This window comes from Condylostylus longicornis, unplaced genomic scaffold, assembly GCF_029603195.1.
Source record: "Condylostylus longicornis isolate FDR11 unplaced genomic scaffold, ASM2960319v2 ptg000038l, whole genome shotgun sequence".
Classification (NCBI taxonomy): Eukaryota; Metazoa; Arthropoda; class Insecta; order Diptera; family Dolichopodidae; genus Condylostylus; species Condylostylus longicornis.
The window spans coordinates 12,900,764-12,919,202 of NW_026578007.1; the positions used below are offsets into that span (position 1 = coordinate 12,900,764).

At 24.3% G+C, this 18,439-nt stretch overlaps 5 protein-coding genes across 8 annotated transcripts; 3 read left to right on the forward strand and 2 right to left on the reverse strand.

Moving 5' to 3' along the window:
• The first annotated feature begins 1,446 nt into the window (after window positions 1–1,446).
• On the forward strand, window positions 1,447–3,377 carry LOC129609019 (beta-1,3-glucan-binding protein 1-like). The gene has a single exon (XM_055520853.1). The coding sequence runs from the start codon at window positions 1,514–1,516 to the stop codon at window positions 2,954–2,956; it is 1,443 nt and encodes a 480-aa protein (XP_055376828.1). The 5' UTR covers window positions 1,447–1,513; the 3' UTR covers window positions 2,957–3,377.
• Window positions 3,378–4,696: 1,319 nt separating this feature from the next.
• On the forward strand, window positions 4,697–6,249 carry LOC129609018 (gram-negative bacteria-binding protein 3-like). The gene has a single exon (XM_055520852.1). The coding sequence runs from the start codon at window positions 4,709–4,711 to the stop codon at window positions 6,212–6,214; it is 1,506 nt and encodes a 501-aa protein (XP_055376827.1). The 5' UTR covers window positions 4,697–4,708; the 3' UTR covers window positions 6,215–6,249.
• Window positions 6,250–7,444: 1,195 nt separating this feature from the next.
• LOC129608980 (RAB6-interacting golgin) lies at window positions 7,445–9,061 on the forward strand. The gene is made up of 4 exons (XM_055520788.1): window positions 7,445–7,667; window positions 7,735–8,269; window positions 8,325–8,465; window positions 8,536–9,061. Exons 1-4 carry the CDS (start codon window positions 7,595–7,597, stop codon window positions 8,798–8,800), a joined length of 1,014 nt encoding a protein of 337 aa, XP_055376763.1. The 5' UTR covers window positions 7,445–7,594; the 3' UTR covers window positions 8,801–9,061.
• Window positions 9,062–9,173: 112 nt separating this feature from the next.
• LOC129608982 (ubiquinone biosynthesis protein COQ4 homolog, mitochondrial) lies at window positions 9,174–17,175 on the reverse strand. 4 transcript variants are annotated; one of them, XM_055520790.1, is made up of 5 exons: window positions 17,077–17,175; window positions 10,024–10,353; window positions 9,753–9,957; window positions 9,481–9,704; window positions 9,174–9,419 (listed from the first exon to the last, which is right to left on the reverse strand). In XM_055520790.1, the coding sequence occupies exons 2-5, from the start codon at window positions 10,320–10,322 to the stop codon at window positions 9,272–9,274; spliced, it is 876 nt and encodes a 291-aa protein (XP_055376765.1). In that variant the 5' UTR covers window positions 10,323–10,353; window positions 17,077–17,175; the 3' UTR covers window positions 9,174–9,271. The 4 variants fall into 4 exon arrangements, with proteins under 4 accessions (XP_055376765.1, XP_055376766.1, XP_055376768.1 ...); XM_055520791.1 differs by lacking the exon at window positions 17,077–17,175 and adding an exon at window positions 10,858–11,058; XM_055520793.1 differs by lacking the exon at window positions 17,077–17,175 and adding an exon at window positions 10,803–10,858.
• LOC129608981 (UDP-sugar transporter UST74c) lies at window positions 14,959–17,038 on the reverse strand. Its single transcript, XM_055520789.1, has one exon. The coding sequence runs from the start codon at window positions 16,451–16,453 to the stop codon at window positions 15,455–15,457; it is 999 nt and encodes a 332-aa protein (XP_055376764.1). The 5' UTR covers window positions 16,454–17,038; the 3' UTR covers window positions 14,959–15,454.
• Window positions 17,176–18,439: the final 1,264 nt, after the last annotated feature.

Sequence of the window (18,439 nt, forward strand, 5' to 3'; positions counted from 1 at the left end):
CTTTACTAAGTGCACTGTCATAAACTATTGGATCTTACGATTATGATTTTAGATTCTAATAATAATTTTTTTTTTAAATTTCGGAACCAAAAAATTTCCTATTTTTTCCTTTTGAAAAAAATTAATTTTTGAAGTGAAGTTACATTACAGCTTTCTCTTTCTTTAGAGACCGTGTAAAATGTACTCTTATTAGGAATTTATTAGAAACTTTTAATTACTTGATAATTATTGATCTAAATATATATTGTTGATTATTGAGCTAAATGTATAAAGGTCCTTTCATCCTTTACAAAATCTTAGCATTTTTAAACGAAAGGTTCAAGTATATCAATAATTATTGGAATAATCTCATAACTCAGTTATACTTTTGATAAACAAAATTTTTCAGCTATATCCCTATATATTATCAGCTCTCTGTCACTCTCTGTATTATTTTATTGAAAGATTCCCTTAAATTCTGCTTTTAGAAATTTTATAAAAATATTGACTCATCTGTTTTTATTTCACAGATATTTTGAGTTTAAAATTTGTACATACATGTTTAAAGTATGATTATAAGATAAACTCTATTTACTTTAAAAATTATACGGAACAACAAGTTGAACGTAAGCTTATATTAGTATTGTCAATAATAATTTTAAATAAATCTAATTCTATAATCTTTCAATGAAAAGATTTATTTGCGGAGCGTGCAAAACACTTTTTAACATATTATTGTGTATATGAGCTTACTTTTGACCTAAAATTATTCCGGGGGTCAAGACAATTTTAGTTGATATTTTTTAAAACTAAGATTATACTAAATAAAAATAAAAATTTATAAAAGCTTTCCAGTAGAAAACAAATTATCAGTCATGTCAAATTTTGTATCACAAAGTTTATTTAAATTCAATTTTTTGTGTTATTTTGCGGTTATCTGTCCAGTATTTTTTAATTCAAACAGTATTTTTTCACATTTTGTTTACTTTTTGTTCATTATAGTAAATAATGAATAAAGATTATAAATAGTCAGTGTGACCATCGTAAAACCTATTAAATTATTTGACAATTAATAAGAAATTTCTCGTTATTTCTTTTGTGGTAAGTATCACATGCCCCTACCGGCACCTTTTTATTTATTAATTGTTATTTCTAAATTATTATTTAATATGTCAAGTCCCTTTATACAAAACGGATTTGACATATTAAATAATAATTTAATAGGTAAAAATATAAAAGTGTTAAATTTAATAAAACTATTAAAAAAAACCTATAATTACCTTGCATTAATGAAACTGTTGACGTGTTTTATGTACCTTTTTCACCCCCACCTTTTTTAAAATACTTTATTTTCACCATGTCATTTATATATGTATGTAAATAAAAAATTAAATAAACAATTCACACCGCATTTTTTTTTTCTCGAATTTTTGAAAATTCTGTGATTCATTAGTTGTGTGTGAACGCTTGAACATATAGAGCGTATATAAAAGCTTTCGAAAAAAAAAGCAAAAAAAAAAATAAAAATAGAAAAATGTTTAAAACGATTATTTTGATATTTTTTTACCATAAATTAGTTTATACTTTAGGATATGAAATACCAAATGCAAAAATTGAAGTTTTTCATCCAAAAGGCTTTCAGGTTTCTATACCAGCTGAACCTGGTGTTACATTATTTGCTTTTCATGGTAAACTTAATGAAGAAATGGAAGGATTAGAAGCAGGAAATTGGTCAAAAGATATTACAAAAGCTAAAAATGGTCGTTTCACTTTTATCGATAGAAATACAGAAATTAAAATCGGTGATACAATTTATTTTTGGACATATGCACTTAATAATGGTCTTGGATATAGACAAGATAATGGAGAATTTATTGTTAAAAGTTATTCTAATCTAGATGATAGTAATAAACCAAGTTCTATTAATAATCAAAATACAAATAATGTAAAACCAATATCAATCTTAACAAGAAAATGTCAACCATCTATAACAATTGTAAACAATAACCTTGTAGAATGTGAAGGTGATTTAATATTTGAAGAAAATTTTGACAGTCCAATATTAAGTTCATCAAAATGGACAATAGAGAATCGTTTTATTAATGAACCAGATTTTTTATTTGTTATGTATTTTAAAAATTCAGATGCATTAAAAATTGAAAATGGTTTTGCTAAAATTAAACCATATCGATATTTTGGTAATGATGAAATTTCATTATATACAAAAGCATATAATTTTGGTTTGGAATGTACTGGTCTTATTGAAACTGATGAATGTGTTAAATCAGAAAATGATTTTACAATTTTACAACCATTAGTATCGGCACAATTTAATACAAAAAATAAATTTAATTTTAAATATGGTCGTATTGAAATTAGAGCACGTTTACCAAATGCTGATTGGATATTTCCACAAATATTTCTTGAGCCTGCTTCATATAATTTTTATGGAAAAAATGATTATCAATCTGGTCAAATGAGAATTGCATTTACAGAAGGCAATAATACATGTAATTTAAAAGGTGGTCTACTATTAAATTCAAATGAACCATTTAGATCAATAAAATTATGTCAGAAACAATGTGAAACAACATTATGGAGTAATGAATTTCATATATATTCATTAAATTGGCAATCAGATAAAATTACATTATCAGTTGATGGTAATCAATATTGTTTAATAGAACCACAATTAGGATTTCATTTATTAAAAATTCAAAATAAAGAATTACCAAATATTGAACATCTTTCGAAAGGTACAAAAATTGCACCATTTGATAAACAATTTTATATAACTTTAGGTTATGGTGTCGGTGGATTTGCTGATTTTCCCGATAATATTTTAAATAAACCATGGCGAAATGGTGATGTTAAAGCAATATTAAATTTTTGGAAAACTATGATTAAAAGGCATGAATGGTTAAAAGATGATGCTTCTGAATTTCAAATTGATTATATAAGAGTTTTTTCAATTTAGAAGAAGAAATAAGTCTAATAAGAAATATTTATAAAACATATTATTTATAATTTTAAAAACAAATTACGTTCACGAAAATTGAAAGCATCTCATAATCTCACAAAACAAAATTCAATATTGTTTGCTATTATATTTTAGAATTTATATTATCTTGAAATATAATAGCTTTCTATACGAAATCGTAATGTGATACTATATATACCCATTCTATATATTATAGTAAAATACATATTCAAAAGCTCGGATTTCCCTGTTAAATATCTTATCATCAAACTGACGTTTCTATTCAAAATAATCATTGATATTTTGCCGTCGAATGGGATGAAATAATTTTGCAAGCTAAACTGTTTTAGAATGTATAAAATGCCTCTCTGAAATTAGAAATGGAAATTTATAAAAATGAAATTAAATAAAAATTCTCTTAAAAAGTCTTTGAAGTATTTTGATTGTTTGTAAATAAGGTAAGTGTGAAACACCAAACATTTTTCTAAAACGCGATTTTTATCCTGTTAATAAAAGATACAGATACTCTTCCTTGTAAAGCAGATTTTGCATGCAGATTTCAGAAATTTTTAATTTATTCCTACTATTTCGGCAAAACTGTGATATGAGAAAAAAACACGCATACACCCCCGTAATATGCAAGATAAGGATAAAAAAAATCTATGGGTAACATAATGAATTCAGCAACTAAGATTAACAGGGTTTTAGGCAAAAAATAAGTCAATAAAACTAAAATATACTAATACATACGCTATTAATAGCCGACTATAATTTTTGCCGGGTATTCAATTTGTATATTATAATAGAGGGTGTTAAAATTTGGCAAGTCCCAAAATTAATTCTTTTACTTGTTTCAATTAGATTTTACCAATTTTTCCCAAAATAATTACCTGAACTTGGTATACGAATAACGAAGTGAATGTGACTAAATTTCATATACATAAATTCTTCTGATATACATAGATATGATAAATACTCATGTTCTTCTCGTCCGGCGAGTAAAAAGGCGAGAAACATAACCGGATTCTAAACAATTTTAAAACTACGACGTCTTAAAACAAAATTTAATAACGAAAATTTTTCTTTTTATTTCAATATTGAATGAATAATATTTTTTATGTTTCTTGAATCCCTAATTAACGGTATAAAAATAAAACTTCAAAACATTTGCATTTAGTTTCCTTCAATAATTTTTTTTTAAATGAAATTTAATATGAACATATAACGGTGTCAGTTTCATACAGAATGTTCTTATTATATAATTAATTTGCACTGCAGTCTGCACTGATCATCTATTCATTTGTTCGAGGTGGTGTACTTGTGGTCAGTTTTGACTACTCATGAATAGTTTGCACATGTAAATAAAACGTATTTATTATGTAGACCCTATTTCATGGCAATAACTTTTAAAAACGTTCGTTGGAGGAGAAACATGCTACCAGGGTAATAAATTGTAAATCGCTGTTAATAAACATTTGAGTTTTAGGAAGCACAACTGAAATCTTAAATTCTTACAACTTGGAATTTTTATTAAAATTTTGAATGTGTCATAAACTTACCTTGGAATATTTTCTAATTTTTTTTTTTCCAATTCCTTTTTGTAAAATTTTAGAAATGTTTTTTGTTTTGTTTTTCATTGAGCATTTTTGTTTTGCAAACGATGATTTTTATCTCGAAAGTTGAGATTAAAAATTTTATATATTGATTTAGTTTGAGTTAGGATTTTACGTAAAGAAATCGTTAATTAAAATGTTTATTAATAATAAATTAATTTTAATATTTTTTATATATTTTTTTAAAAATATTAAAATGTATGAGATACCAAAAGCAAGAATTGAAATCTTTTATCCAAAAGGATTTGAAGTATCAATTCCAGCTGATGATGGTGTTACATTATTTGCTTTTCATGGTAAACTTAATGAAGAAATGGAAGGATTAGAAGCAGGATATTGGTCAAAAGATATTACAAAAGCTAAAAATGGACGTTTTACATTTAGAGATAGAATAACATCAATTAAAATTGGTGACATCTTATATTATTGGACTTATGCCTTACATAATGGTTTAGGTTATCGTGAAGATAATGGTGTATATATTGTAAAAAAATATTCAAATATTGAAAATGAATTATCATCAGCAACAATTTCAACAACAACACCGATACCAATACAAAGAACTACAAAAACAAAATATAGACCAATTTATTTTCCAATTGATAAATGTGAAAATCTGCAATGTGATGAATCTATAACAATTGTAAATGGATTACAAGTTCAATGTAAAAATCAATTAATATTTGAAGAAAATTTCAATAATAACATTTTAAATTCATCTGTATGGAAATTAGAACATAGATTTAGTAGTGAACCAGATTATGAATTTGTATTGTATCATCAAAATTCATCTGCATTAAAATTACAAAATGGTATATTGAAAATTAAACCAATAAAATTAGTAAATCATTTAAATAATAAAGATATATCAACATTAAAATTTAATTTTAATTTTGGATTTAGTTGTACAGGTGAATATAATACAGATGATTGTTTTAGAAATCAACATTATTATGATATTTTACCACCAATGGTATCAGCACAAATTAGTACAATTAATAATTTTAATTTTAAATATGGTAAAATTGAAATACGTGCTAAATTACCAAAAGGTGATTGGGTATTTCCTCAATTATGGTTACAACCAACAACATATAGCTATGGTCAAAATGATTATCGTTCTGGTCAAATGAGAATTGCTTTTATGCAAGGCAATAATCCATGTATTGTAAATGGTGGTCTTATATTAGGATCTAAAGAACCATTAAGAACATATAAATTTTGTTCAAAAATTTGTTCTTATACTGATAATTGGACAAAAGATTTTCATTTGTATACATTAGAATGGAAAAATTATTCTATTAGATTATTAATTGATAATGATGAATATTGTAATATTATTCCAGGTGAAAATGGATTTCATTCTTTAAAAATTGGAAATAAAGTTTTACCAAATGCTTATCAATTAAGTAAAGGTAGCAATATAGCTCCATTTGATAAAGATTTTCATATTAGAATAGGTTATGGAATTGGCGGACATCATGATTTTGATGATGAAATGTTAAATAAACCATGGAAAAATTTTAATCCTCAATCGAATTCGAAATTTTGGAAAAGAATGGAGAATCGGGATGACTGGTTAAGTGATACAGATGAAGAATCAGAACTTCATATTGATTACATTAAAATATTTTCAATTTAGTTTAATAAATAAATAAATTTCAAATGAAAATTTTTAGCGGAATTAATCAAAATCTTATACAATTACATGTAATTTTATGAATATGGAAGGTCATATTAATTTTTTCCCTGTGTTAATAGTTAATATGAATATAGAAAAATCGGAAATTCCTAAAAAGTGCTGTGTTAAATGGGAAGAATTATATGTAATTACCTAAGTAAGTATGTATGTACATAGACTGTAATTACAAATTTTATTGCGGTTTTTGTTTTATAGAATTTTAACTAAAATCTTTTCCTGAAAATAGTTTTCAAATTTATTCAAATTTCACTACCAATCAAAAATTTCAAATCTGAATGAATCAATCAACTAGATGTCAGAGTACCTAATTCAAAATTTTGATTTTGAAGTTCAGAGACACCTGTTTACGTTTATAAAATTAAAAATTAAATAAAGATTAAAATATAAAAACTCTTTCATAACTCACTAGATGTCACTATCACTTAGTCCAAAAAAAATTCAGTTTTCGAAATTGATAGTTCGCTCGATTGACGCTTAATTCCAACAATTATTCCCACTAAAATACATGGCAGACCATTAAAATTAATCGTTTGTATGTTGTGCAGTTCCCATAAATTTTCTGCAAAAATTTATACCACTAATGTCAAACGATCAAACTTGTAATTGGTCTAAATGATAGCAGCTTCATCTTGTGTCAGATAATGAACTATTTGAATTAAACAAAAACGAATTATGTACGTACATAGTTATTCTTATGGAATTTTTATGGAATTAGAATAGAACTACATTTATTTTTTTTTTCCTTCTTCACTCCTCGCGGGAGCATAGGGCCGCTACAAAGCTTCGCCATCGCACTCTGTTGTGGGCCATGTTCTTGATTTCTGCCCATGTGTAACTTGTTTCTTTGTCGACGGTTCTGCGCCATGTATTTTTGGGACGCCCAACACCTCTAGAACTACATTTATATGTATTTAAAATTTCTTAAAATTAAAGTTTTTAAAATATTCAAAAAGAATTTTAAATTAAAATTTTTAAAATGTTCAAAAAGATAAGCTGAGAAAAATTATAATTAAAAAATTGAAAAGAAAAATTAAAATTTAACATTTTGAATTTTTTCGAAAATTAATTTGTCTTAAAACTTGTTTTTATTGCAATAATCAGCAGACACTTAACTCTGCATGACTTTGACATTTGCTTAAAATCTGCATAATATGATCGTTTTTGGCGATGTGTACTCATAAATAAACAGAACAGAAACAGATTAACAAAAAAACATCAAATCGTTTAATCTAGAAATTTATTACATTTTTCATTATATAAAAAATAAATGGAATAAAAACTTAATTTCAAAAAATTCTATATTGTTTTAAATTTGCAATTATGTCCACTAAATTTGATGGTTTCAGCCAAGAGGAAATTAATAAAATTAATGGAAAACCTAAAAAAGGAGGATGTAAGCAAAAAAAAAAAACATAAAAGCTCTAAAAGTTCTATGCTATTTTTACAATATTATTTCGTAGTATTTGCAGCAAAATCTTTAGGTGTTGGCCGAGGAATAAGAAGAGTTCCAGATAAAATGATTACATCAACTTCCTCACAGAACCAAAATCAAATTGTTAATCAAAAAAATAGTAAAAATAATGAAAATGGTGTAAAGATGAAATTATCATCAGTTCAAATCTCCGGAACTAGTGCAATTGATTATGATAAAAAAATATCGGACGAAAGTATAACTAAACTTCAAGAAGCAGCACATTTTCGACCTTTATCTATGAAAACAGAAAAAATTGTAGAAACAAAAAAAAATACCGATCTTCAAAGTGAAGCTGAAAGTACTGAAAATGACTCTATTATTCATCTGAGCCAACATGAAAATAAAAATTTGTCAATCAATGATTCAGATTACATTCATTCTGTTACGCAAAAAGAAACAAAATTACCACAAATGTCTCCATTTCGTGGAGTTTCTTTAAAAGATTTTGAAGCCCATAGAAAATTTCGAGAAGAGCAAAACAAAATCAAGAAAGATATACTATACAAAGCTATTGAAAAACAGTAATACATACTTACTTTTCTTTTTTAATGTTTCACAATAATTTTTACATTTTAGTTCTCAAAAAACTGCTGCAGAAGCCAAAAAAATTGAAGAAATAAAAAATGAATTAGCTAAACTAGATCAAGATTTAGCGGCTGACGTAGCAATTTTAAGAAAACAAATTGAAACTGCATGCATTAATTATGCCAATATTGAGTAAGCTTGTAAACTTGTATCTCATATTAAGCTGTAAAATTTTATTTATGTTTTTATTTTATTTTTTAAGAAAACATTATAATAAGGTAGAACAAATGTTTCTTAAAGCCAAATTAGATTTGCATAACGCATCAGAAAAAAAGGAATTATTAACAGAGCATTTATGTACGGTTATAACACACAATGAAGATCGTAAAGCGAAGAAACTTACAGAATTAATGGAAAAAGTAGGGTTATCACCTTCATCTGATGATCTACAGTTAAATGAAAATGATCATACGAATTATTCAGATCATATTAGTTCAAAAAATGAAAAGGAAGTCGTTGACAAATAATATTATGATGCAAAAATTTATGTATGTACATTTATAACTAAGAAAAACGTAACCGAGCTCTCAACTAACTATGTAAGTATATGGAATTTTGTAAGTTTGCACTTTATTTAACAAAAATTTAGTGTATCAATTGTCAAAATTAAAAAAATAATGTAGGAATATAATTAATATCAATTATAATTTTAATAGTTTTGATTTAATTTTCTTTATTATAATAATAATAAATCGTTTTAACGCATTGTACTATAAAAGTTCCACTATCTCAAAGATATTAATTAGATAAACGTTGAAGTATTTAGATAAGCAAATTTTATTGAATAACTCAAAAAGTTGATTTGTATAAATATAAAAACTTTCCATTTAATGCTTTTTGTTTTTAATACTTTTATTTTAGTTGGTAAAAATTAAATTTAAAAATAAATTTATTTCGTAAATTATAAAACAATATTTATTTGAAAATTTTGCATAGCTTTATAAAACTTGTATTCCTAATTCTTTTCTTAACTCAGCAATATCCTGTTCCCATCTTTTCTCCCAATATACATTTAGTAAAGGTTTTAATCGTTTTCCATTAGAGATCGCCCATGGTAAATATACACTTAAATATTTTTGCCTTTGTCTGAAATTTATAACAAGTAAAAACTAAACTAAAATGTTTTTGTGCAGTAAATTTTTTTTACTTTGGTCTTAGACGTATAGCACCAAATACAGCACCACCGTAGCACATTGGCAAACCAGTATTCAAGGCTTCAACCCATTTAACAGCTACTTCTCCTAACATATTCGTTGGCATTCCCAAAATTGTATGAATTAAATCATGACATTCTCGGTATCTTGTCATAATATAAGCTAATTCTGGATCATCCATAAATCGTACATCCATGCGTGAATCAGGCGTTACTTTCTAAAACAAAAAGTTATTCAAGTGTTTTTATTTTAATTATAAACTTACATTATCATCCAAAAATTTTATATAATTTCTACCAAATGTATTCTCGGCTAAGTTTTTCAATTCACTTAAATTAACAGTTTTTGTATTAATTCTTGGTTTATCTATTAAAATGAGTTTTCCTTCAGTAGAAGAATTCATATTTTCATAAATAGTTTGCAACGCTGATACACCAGTTGTTTCACCAAGGCAAGCGATCATATCATGTCTTTAAAATTATAAAACATGTTATATAATGTAAGATACAAAATGTTATTTTGTTTTATTAAAATACCGCGTCGGATCTATTAAGGCTGCTAAAGATGATCCAAAACTTAAAATATATTTTTGAGTTGATGACAATTTTATTTGCCTCTTAAGAAATTCCTTAGCAAATAAGTCATCTTCTTTATGAATATCTTCAGAATTTTCGTTATTTTCAGCTGATTCATCCAAATTTTGCTTATTTTTCAACTGAGAAGATAAATAACTAATTTTTGAATTAAATATATGATTTGAATTTATTCTTTGAATGGTGCCAAGCAACGCTGGTAATTGAGATGTTCTTGAAACTTTAAAAATTTTATTAATCATTGTAAGCACTTTTATTTTGTGTTTACATTAACTAAAATATAAAAAGAGAAAAAATTTAATTGCAAATTAGAATCAATAGTAAAGAGTTTTTTATTTATTAAAGTAAAACCTAAAGGACAAATTATTAAAGCGTTTAAACAATTTTTGGTTACACATGCTTGCTTTTCGAATTAAAGATCTTAGTGCATAAATATGTAAGTACATTATTTGGGAATTGAAATGCCATTACACAATATGTACACACATACGTAAATTTATGAAATGTCCAGTGTTTCATCGCTTAATAGTATAAAAATGTATAACCAATTATTAAATATTTGTGCATCTATTTGTGACATTTAATATTTTATATGTTTATAAAATGTTTGTCTGATATAAAATAATAATTTATGATAAAAAAAAATTGTCATTAAATTTATTAAATTTGAATTTTTTTTATTATCACAATCTCGTTTACCGATTTTTATCTATGGTACTCACCACTTAATTAACTATGTTTCAGATATACGTTTGTATATACATATATGTATTTCACCTGTCTAGAGTAGAACTATAATAACTCACAATTTGCAATTTATTCAGAAGAGCAAATTATAGATTCGAAATTTAATTTCAATTCAAATTCTCGTAAGATAGCTTCAAACTATAAAAAAAAACTTGTATTAATTTTGGATAATAATAATCCTATATCCACGTAAATAAAATAAATATGAACATAAGACACGCGAATATGATTTTTAAGCCGAACTACTTATAAACCTGCCTCATTTAGTTACCAATTTATAAATAATAATTCTTCTGTAGATTTATTATATAGATATAATAATAGAATTATTGTAATTATCATCTCTTCATAAGTATGAACTCGAAATATGGTGTTAAATTTAAAATATGTATGTATGTAAGTATATATAAGAAAACCCAAAATTGTTTTTATATTATGTTTGCAAATAAATACCAATGGAAATAAATGACTACGTACATAAGTAAATAAATTAACCTTGAATCAATTTTTATTCGCTACATCATTAGTGAAGACGTTTTCAATCATAATTTTTTTTTATTATAATGAGAATACTTACATTAATATATGTATATATACATGTGTATATAATATACATATTGTATAAGCAATGCAAAAAATAATCTACCTTTTAACATCCAAATCATAAAAGTTAATTAATAAATTCTATAATTAATTAGTGAATCATAAAGTCGTAAGTACATAAGCGAAAACTTTAATGTATACAAAATTTTAATGTAATTGTATATTCAATACCAGATATACAGTGCACAACATTTTTTTTCGTTTATTTTCACTTGTTTACGAGTATTAAATTGTAATATGCATTTTTGTTTTAAAGAGCGACTCAATCTATATGGATCGATGCGTTTATAATGCACTATTCAATATATTAATAGGATGGACTGAAAAATACTCTGCAAATGTATCTGACGTCGGTGGTAATTTAAATTTACATTTGTATATTGCAAAACTCGAATTTTTGTTATTTCCTTACAATATTACATGTCAAGAAATCTTCGGCAAGAAAATGCTCTTAAAGCAGAAACTCATTTTCTTTTTATTTATATTTTTGTAATATTGAATGTACATTACAAAATTAGATTTGGAGAATATGATTGGAGGCGTGTTAGAAGCTGTTTACTTTACACGCAACAACTCTGCTTAAACATATTCATAAAATCTGATTTGAATTATGTTGATTTATGATTTAATTTATGCTCACAAAATTTGCAATTTTCTTTTCCGAAAATTAATGATACAGCTAATTATTAGTTCTTTGATGCATGATTCTTTTTTTTTAGAATGAAAGAACTATTTTAAGGTAGGCTTTTCCAGCGCAAAAAATCATATAGCGAAAACTTAGTAAATTTTTCATTTTCCGGGGAAATTCGGCTTTTCATTTGCATTCATGTATGCATCCTAAGGGAAATACGGGTATCAAGTATCTAAGAGAAATAACTTGTCAAACTAATTTTCAATTATATTTTTAAAAATTAAATTAGCTTTATATGGTACTCATAAAATTTTACTATGAAAATTTTCATAACTATGAAAATTTTACAAATTTATTTTGAAAATATTATTAGCATAAATAATAATTTATGTTGTGTAAGAAACCACATTTTATAAAAACTATTAAATTTTTTTTTGAAAAAAAAAAATTAACTTCCGAGTTGTCGAAGATCTAAAATATCTTTTGATTTATTTTAAATTTTTTTTTCAAGTTTTTTAAATCTTATATTACAAATCATTTTCTTAATCAATGAGGAGATTTCAGTTTATTTCAATTTTGTTTTGCCTTTAGATAAAAAAAAAATCAAGGTTAAAATATTTATTAAATGTATGGTGTATAAACATATGTACATCCTCATTTTTTCTGCTAGTTAATAATGTACATACATAAATGTGAATATTATTGTGTAAATAAAACTTCTTGTTAAGAATTTACACAGGTCTGTTTAGTATGATCAAAGAACAAAATGTGTAGTTAAAGAACTTTTTTTAAAATAAACAATATTATATAAGTCTATGTATTTCGTTGTAAGTCAAAAATTATACAATGTACATTATGTAGCAAAAAAAATAATTGAGCAATAAACACATTTATTCTAAAAATATCTACCGCATAAATAAGGTTTTATTAAACGTAAAAATTTGTTTATCATTTTGGACTTAGCTAAGTTATTTGGTTTGGAACTCATACTTTCTTTATTGTATGAGCATTAGACTTATTTTTAAAAGTTTTAATGAATTGCGATGCATTTATACTGCATAAAAATGAACGACATTAAAAATAATTCGTATTTTAATGTTATAAAATACTAAAAATTCTATAATATGTTTAAGAAATTTTCTCGTACATTATATGCAACAGCATATTTAGTAAATTAAATAAAAATTAATTGAAAAAAGAAACTTCTTCTTAAAAAATAGACTTAGTAACTTAAATATAAAGCTTTAAATTCATTACAAGACATTAAAATGCTATTAAAAAACTTGTAATGGATCTGCTTTAATAAAGCAAGTATACATAGTATATTTTAAATTCTAGTAGTAATTAGTTTTCAATAAATACCATAATGAAATATATAGATTACAATAAATTATGGACGTGATTCTACAATATTTTATCACAATTAACAAAAATAACAAAATGAATACTTTTTTTTAAATATTTTTTTTTTATTTATTTCTCTAGAATTATTTAAGATACACATTCAATTTTTTTGTTTTGTTCTTAATTTGATAACATAATATGATTAATTAAAATCGACTTAATTATATAATATATTTGATATATTTACAATTGTAAATATTTAATATATTTACATGGTTTTAATTTAAATAGAATTGTTACTTCATTAACTAAAAAAAAATTAACAAAATTGAAAATTTCTTAATGGAGATTTTTTTTTTTTTTTCATAAATGCGTATCCATTTAATTACATATCTGTGTTAATAGAAAATCAAAAAAGCTGTTTCGGATTTTTTTGTTTCTTATTAAAATTTTCTAAAAAAATGAATTAAATATTTTAATAAATTGATTTTTAACAAATTCTTAAAATCATTCATTGTAAATTATTTTATTACTTTTGTTTTAAGTTTTGTTTTATTATGAAAAATTAGGCATTTAAAATAGACTTTTATTCTAAAATGATTATAAAGTTTATACAATTAATTTATTTTATTTTATTTAAAACAAAATTCGAGAAAATACTTATTCGAATAGTTAAAGAATTCATTAACAACATATTTATTAAAAGATATTAAAACAAAATAAAGTTGTATTGTAAATTTATTGTGATTTTCAATAAAATCATTTAAATTTAAAATAATTACATATGCATATTTTGACAATATAATAAAGCATTTTATAATACTTAAAATTATATTAATATTTTCTGCTAAAAATAAAATTCGATCCGAGTATTTTCAAAATAATTTTCAGTTTTCTTAACACTATTTTAATGCATGTGCATATATTAATAAGATTCGAAGTAAATAGTAAAATTAAAGTTATTTATTTGCAATATTATATTTTTAATATAAATAATTTTTGGCGAATGTTCTTTTTAAGATAAAATTAAGGGAAATCAAAAAACAGCTTTTAAGATTTATAGTAAGATTAAGTAATTTTTAAAACAGCCTTTGATTATAAATCAAAATAATAATAAACTAATTAAAAATTAATATTATTTTTTTTTTATTTAAAAAAAATATTAATGTAGAAACTTAATTCTAAAATTATTAACAATTGATAGTTTTTATTTATTATTTAAAATGGTTTTTCATTAAATTAAATAACTTTGGTATGTTTACATACTTTATAGTTGTTTTTATATGCTTTTAATTAAAGAAAACTGATTTTAATAACTTTTAGATTTGACATTAAAAGAAATGAATTACATATTTATCATTTAAGACTTAAAGTTGGTGAATTTAATCAAGATCTAAAATTTACAAGTCATTGTTTTAAAATAAGTATTATTACAATTTAATTTTTATTTCTGTGAAAATGTACCTAAACCATTTTATTACAATAGTTACAATTTTTTGATCGATGAAAAATTTGTATTTTCAGTATTTTTTGGTCAAAAGATTGACGGCAAGTATCAGGAGAAGAAAAATAAAAAAAAAAATTATAAAAAATGAAGTATTAAAAATACAAACGGTGGATTTTTTTAAAACAAACATGTTTGTCATACGACAATATTTTCAGAATTTTAAGTAACTTGGTACTGAGATAAAATCATTGTACCTAATTAAAATTCAAAAATTTCTGACCATTCTATTGACTAGTTAAAAAATATCAATATTAATATAAATACAGTTTTTAAAATAAATAATGGCAAATTTTCTTTTTTTACAATTACATGTGGTTAGGTAGATATTTACCTACTTATTTCCTAAAAATTACATTTTTAATATTAATATTGTTTAAAAAGTTATCAAATATACAGTTTTCTCATTTTACATGTTATTTACAAGTTTTACTTCTTTAATACTAAACATTATAATTTCACTTAAATATATAAAAAAATTTGTTCTTTTTGTTCAAATGAGTAATTTTTTAAAAAAAGAAAAATGTAGCTAATAACTTTTTTTGCTATACCGACTCAATCTTATCATTTCTAATATTCTTATCAGGCGCTTGTTTTCTTCTAAATGTAACATATGTGTATAATAAACTACCGAAAACACTTATATTTATACCAATACAATTTAACCATGAAAAAACATAATCACCACCAATGAACATTCCTAAATATGTTACACAAATGTTTTTTAAGCAACCAACTATTGTTGTTGTCAATGCTGAATTATAATGGGTACATAATATTGTACTATACGATAATATGAAACCCATAACACAGGATAACAAAAATTGTATTACAAAGAATGGTTCATTCCATTGTGGATATTCAATTGCTTTTTTCAAATCTCCAATTAAATATGTTCCAATTGTTGCTGGTAAAATCATAAATAATGAATTATAAAACATTAAGCCATATTTACCCATTTCATTTGCTTCTAATTTTTTTTTTGAATAAACACCATTTGCTGCTGTTAGAGCATTAGTAATCATAACAAAAATATATCCATGCATATTAAATGATAGATCATCACTTGCTGCTAACAACGCTCCACCGATCATAGCATATACACTAACTTGAACTGCAAATGTTGGGCGTACACCTAAAATTTTTAATTCTAACAGCATTGTCATTAATATCGAGAATCTTCGTAATGCAGCAAACATTGGTAAACTTAAAGCCTGTGTACCACCTAGCCCGAACATCATATTTCCAAGATATATTAAGGGCAAAGGAAATATTTTTGTAAATGAATCCTTACTAAAATTTGGAAATGAAACTAGACGAATTTTCCGGCCAATATATAACACTAATATGCTGGCTATCATTTGACCTAAACTGAGGAACAAAAATGATGGAAAACTATATGAAGTTAACACAGTCTTATTGACTACTGTAATCATAAATGATGATACTCCATAAAAAGCAGCACTTCCAACTTTTCTTAAATAAGAAACAGTATTATCGTTGTTAATTAAAGGAACCGAATCGGAATTGCTCGTTGATGCCATTTTTATATTATGTATGAATTTTTCTTTTCTAATATTGTTCAGTAGACTATCACTTATAATAATTATAATTTTTTTCACATTTTTTATCTTGAGGAAAAATCCCCAAAAATTATATAAAAACGGAAATATTTATATCATTATCAACACATTTGTATTTTTTTTATATTAATATTGTATAACATAATACTTTAATGGTCATTTATAAATTTACATAAAAAAAAAACGAATAAAAAATTAAAATTGTCCTCGTGGAGTATTCACGCATCGAAATAATTTTTGATTTAATTTTTAATTCCTTCAAAAATCTAATGTCAAAATCATATACATATATATATGTATATAAATGTGTGACTATTCGTAAATACAAATCCAAAATTTCAAACCATTGTTTGCAGCGTGATTACATTTAAACGATTGCAATTACACTCGAAAATTAAGTTTTCGAAAACTTTAAAGCTACTTGGTTTATTTGTAGTGACACCGGCCATAAAAGTTAAATATTTTCGACTTTTACCAGCTGATCGATAAAATATCAAATAAAAGCAATTGACGTTTTATTAACTTATTATTAAATCTATTCATTCTTTGATAAACTAAATAATCAATATTTATTATTTACATACCAATATTATGCTTGAAATTATTGCGAATCAAATTAATGTCAACAAACTTGAAAATAATGGTTAAATGTATGTAGATATGTCACATATGGCTTATTTTATGTCATTCATAAAAATTTGGCCGTTTACATATTAGATGCTGTTTACATATACGATGAAATCGAAGATTTAATCTGAGTCTGATGCACGTCGTCAAAACGTGAAAACACTTTGTCAAATCATATACGGCTGCAAATAAGAAAAATTATGTTATTATCACCAGATTTAGTCTTAGATTTTCTAAAAGTGAAATGGCGAAAATTAATTTTTTGTAAGATTTTTGAGCAGCGATCCGCTGATCTTTATTTTGATTATAATTTTGATATAAATGCAAAAAATATTTATTATATTTGACGTAAATTTTATCATTACCGTATATTTAATCTAGGATATGGTCGTATATGATGAAGGTACCTTTAGGTATTTTAGTGACATCACCGTTCTTTCAAATTCGTAAAACTCACTTTAGGCCCCAATTGCACTTCAAATTATTAGCGGGAGCTTAGAGTTAGTAGCGAACTGAAATGATGAAATATCCCTTGCTTTACGTTTAGTAAGCATTTCTCGTGAACATGCGAATTTATGAATATAATATTAGATACATATCTATTAATATAGTTAAATATAAAATATATGTATATTTGGTTTTGATTTATAAACAAAAACTTAAATTTTTAAATTGAAACTTAACTGAATTATTTTTTAATTTTTGTCTCGTCAATGGATTTACATATTTTTTTTTAAAATGGGTATGCAGCGTTTACCTACTTATAAACTTTATTTTTATCTGAGAGTGTGACAAGTATAAAAAAAGAGTATGCTCAACGCATACACGTGTAAATAGGCCCAAATATTTTTGACAATCGCATATCGCGCTCCTTTAGGCATAGCACTAAAGTTGATTAACTGTTTCATTACATTTATATTTGAATTCTGCTTAAAGTTTAAATCGAAATTGTCATTTTCACAGTTTATAGTGTATTGTTCAACAAAGTAACGAACCCAACTTTACAGAATAGGTATATATCATTCATGCGACATGTAAAATATCGGAGTAGGTGCATATATGAGTTTAACGTTATTCCTTGTCGCGTCTTAATGGACCAAGTTTTTAAATGTTCAAAATTATAGTAATATTGTATAACTAAATAACAGTATCAGCAATTAGGAATTTTAAATCGAATTGTGTATGAACACTGTGTTACTGGAATTTTGAAATCGAAAATCCTGCAAGATTGGGTGTGATATGAGATGGCTAAATGTAATGACTTTTTTATATTTGTAATAAATAATATGTACTATGTACATTCTTACATATAGTCATTTT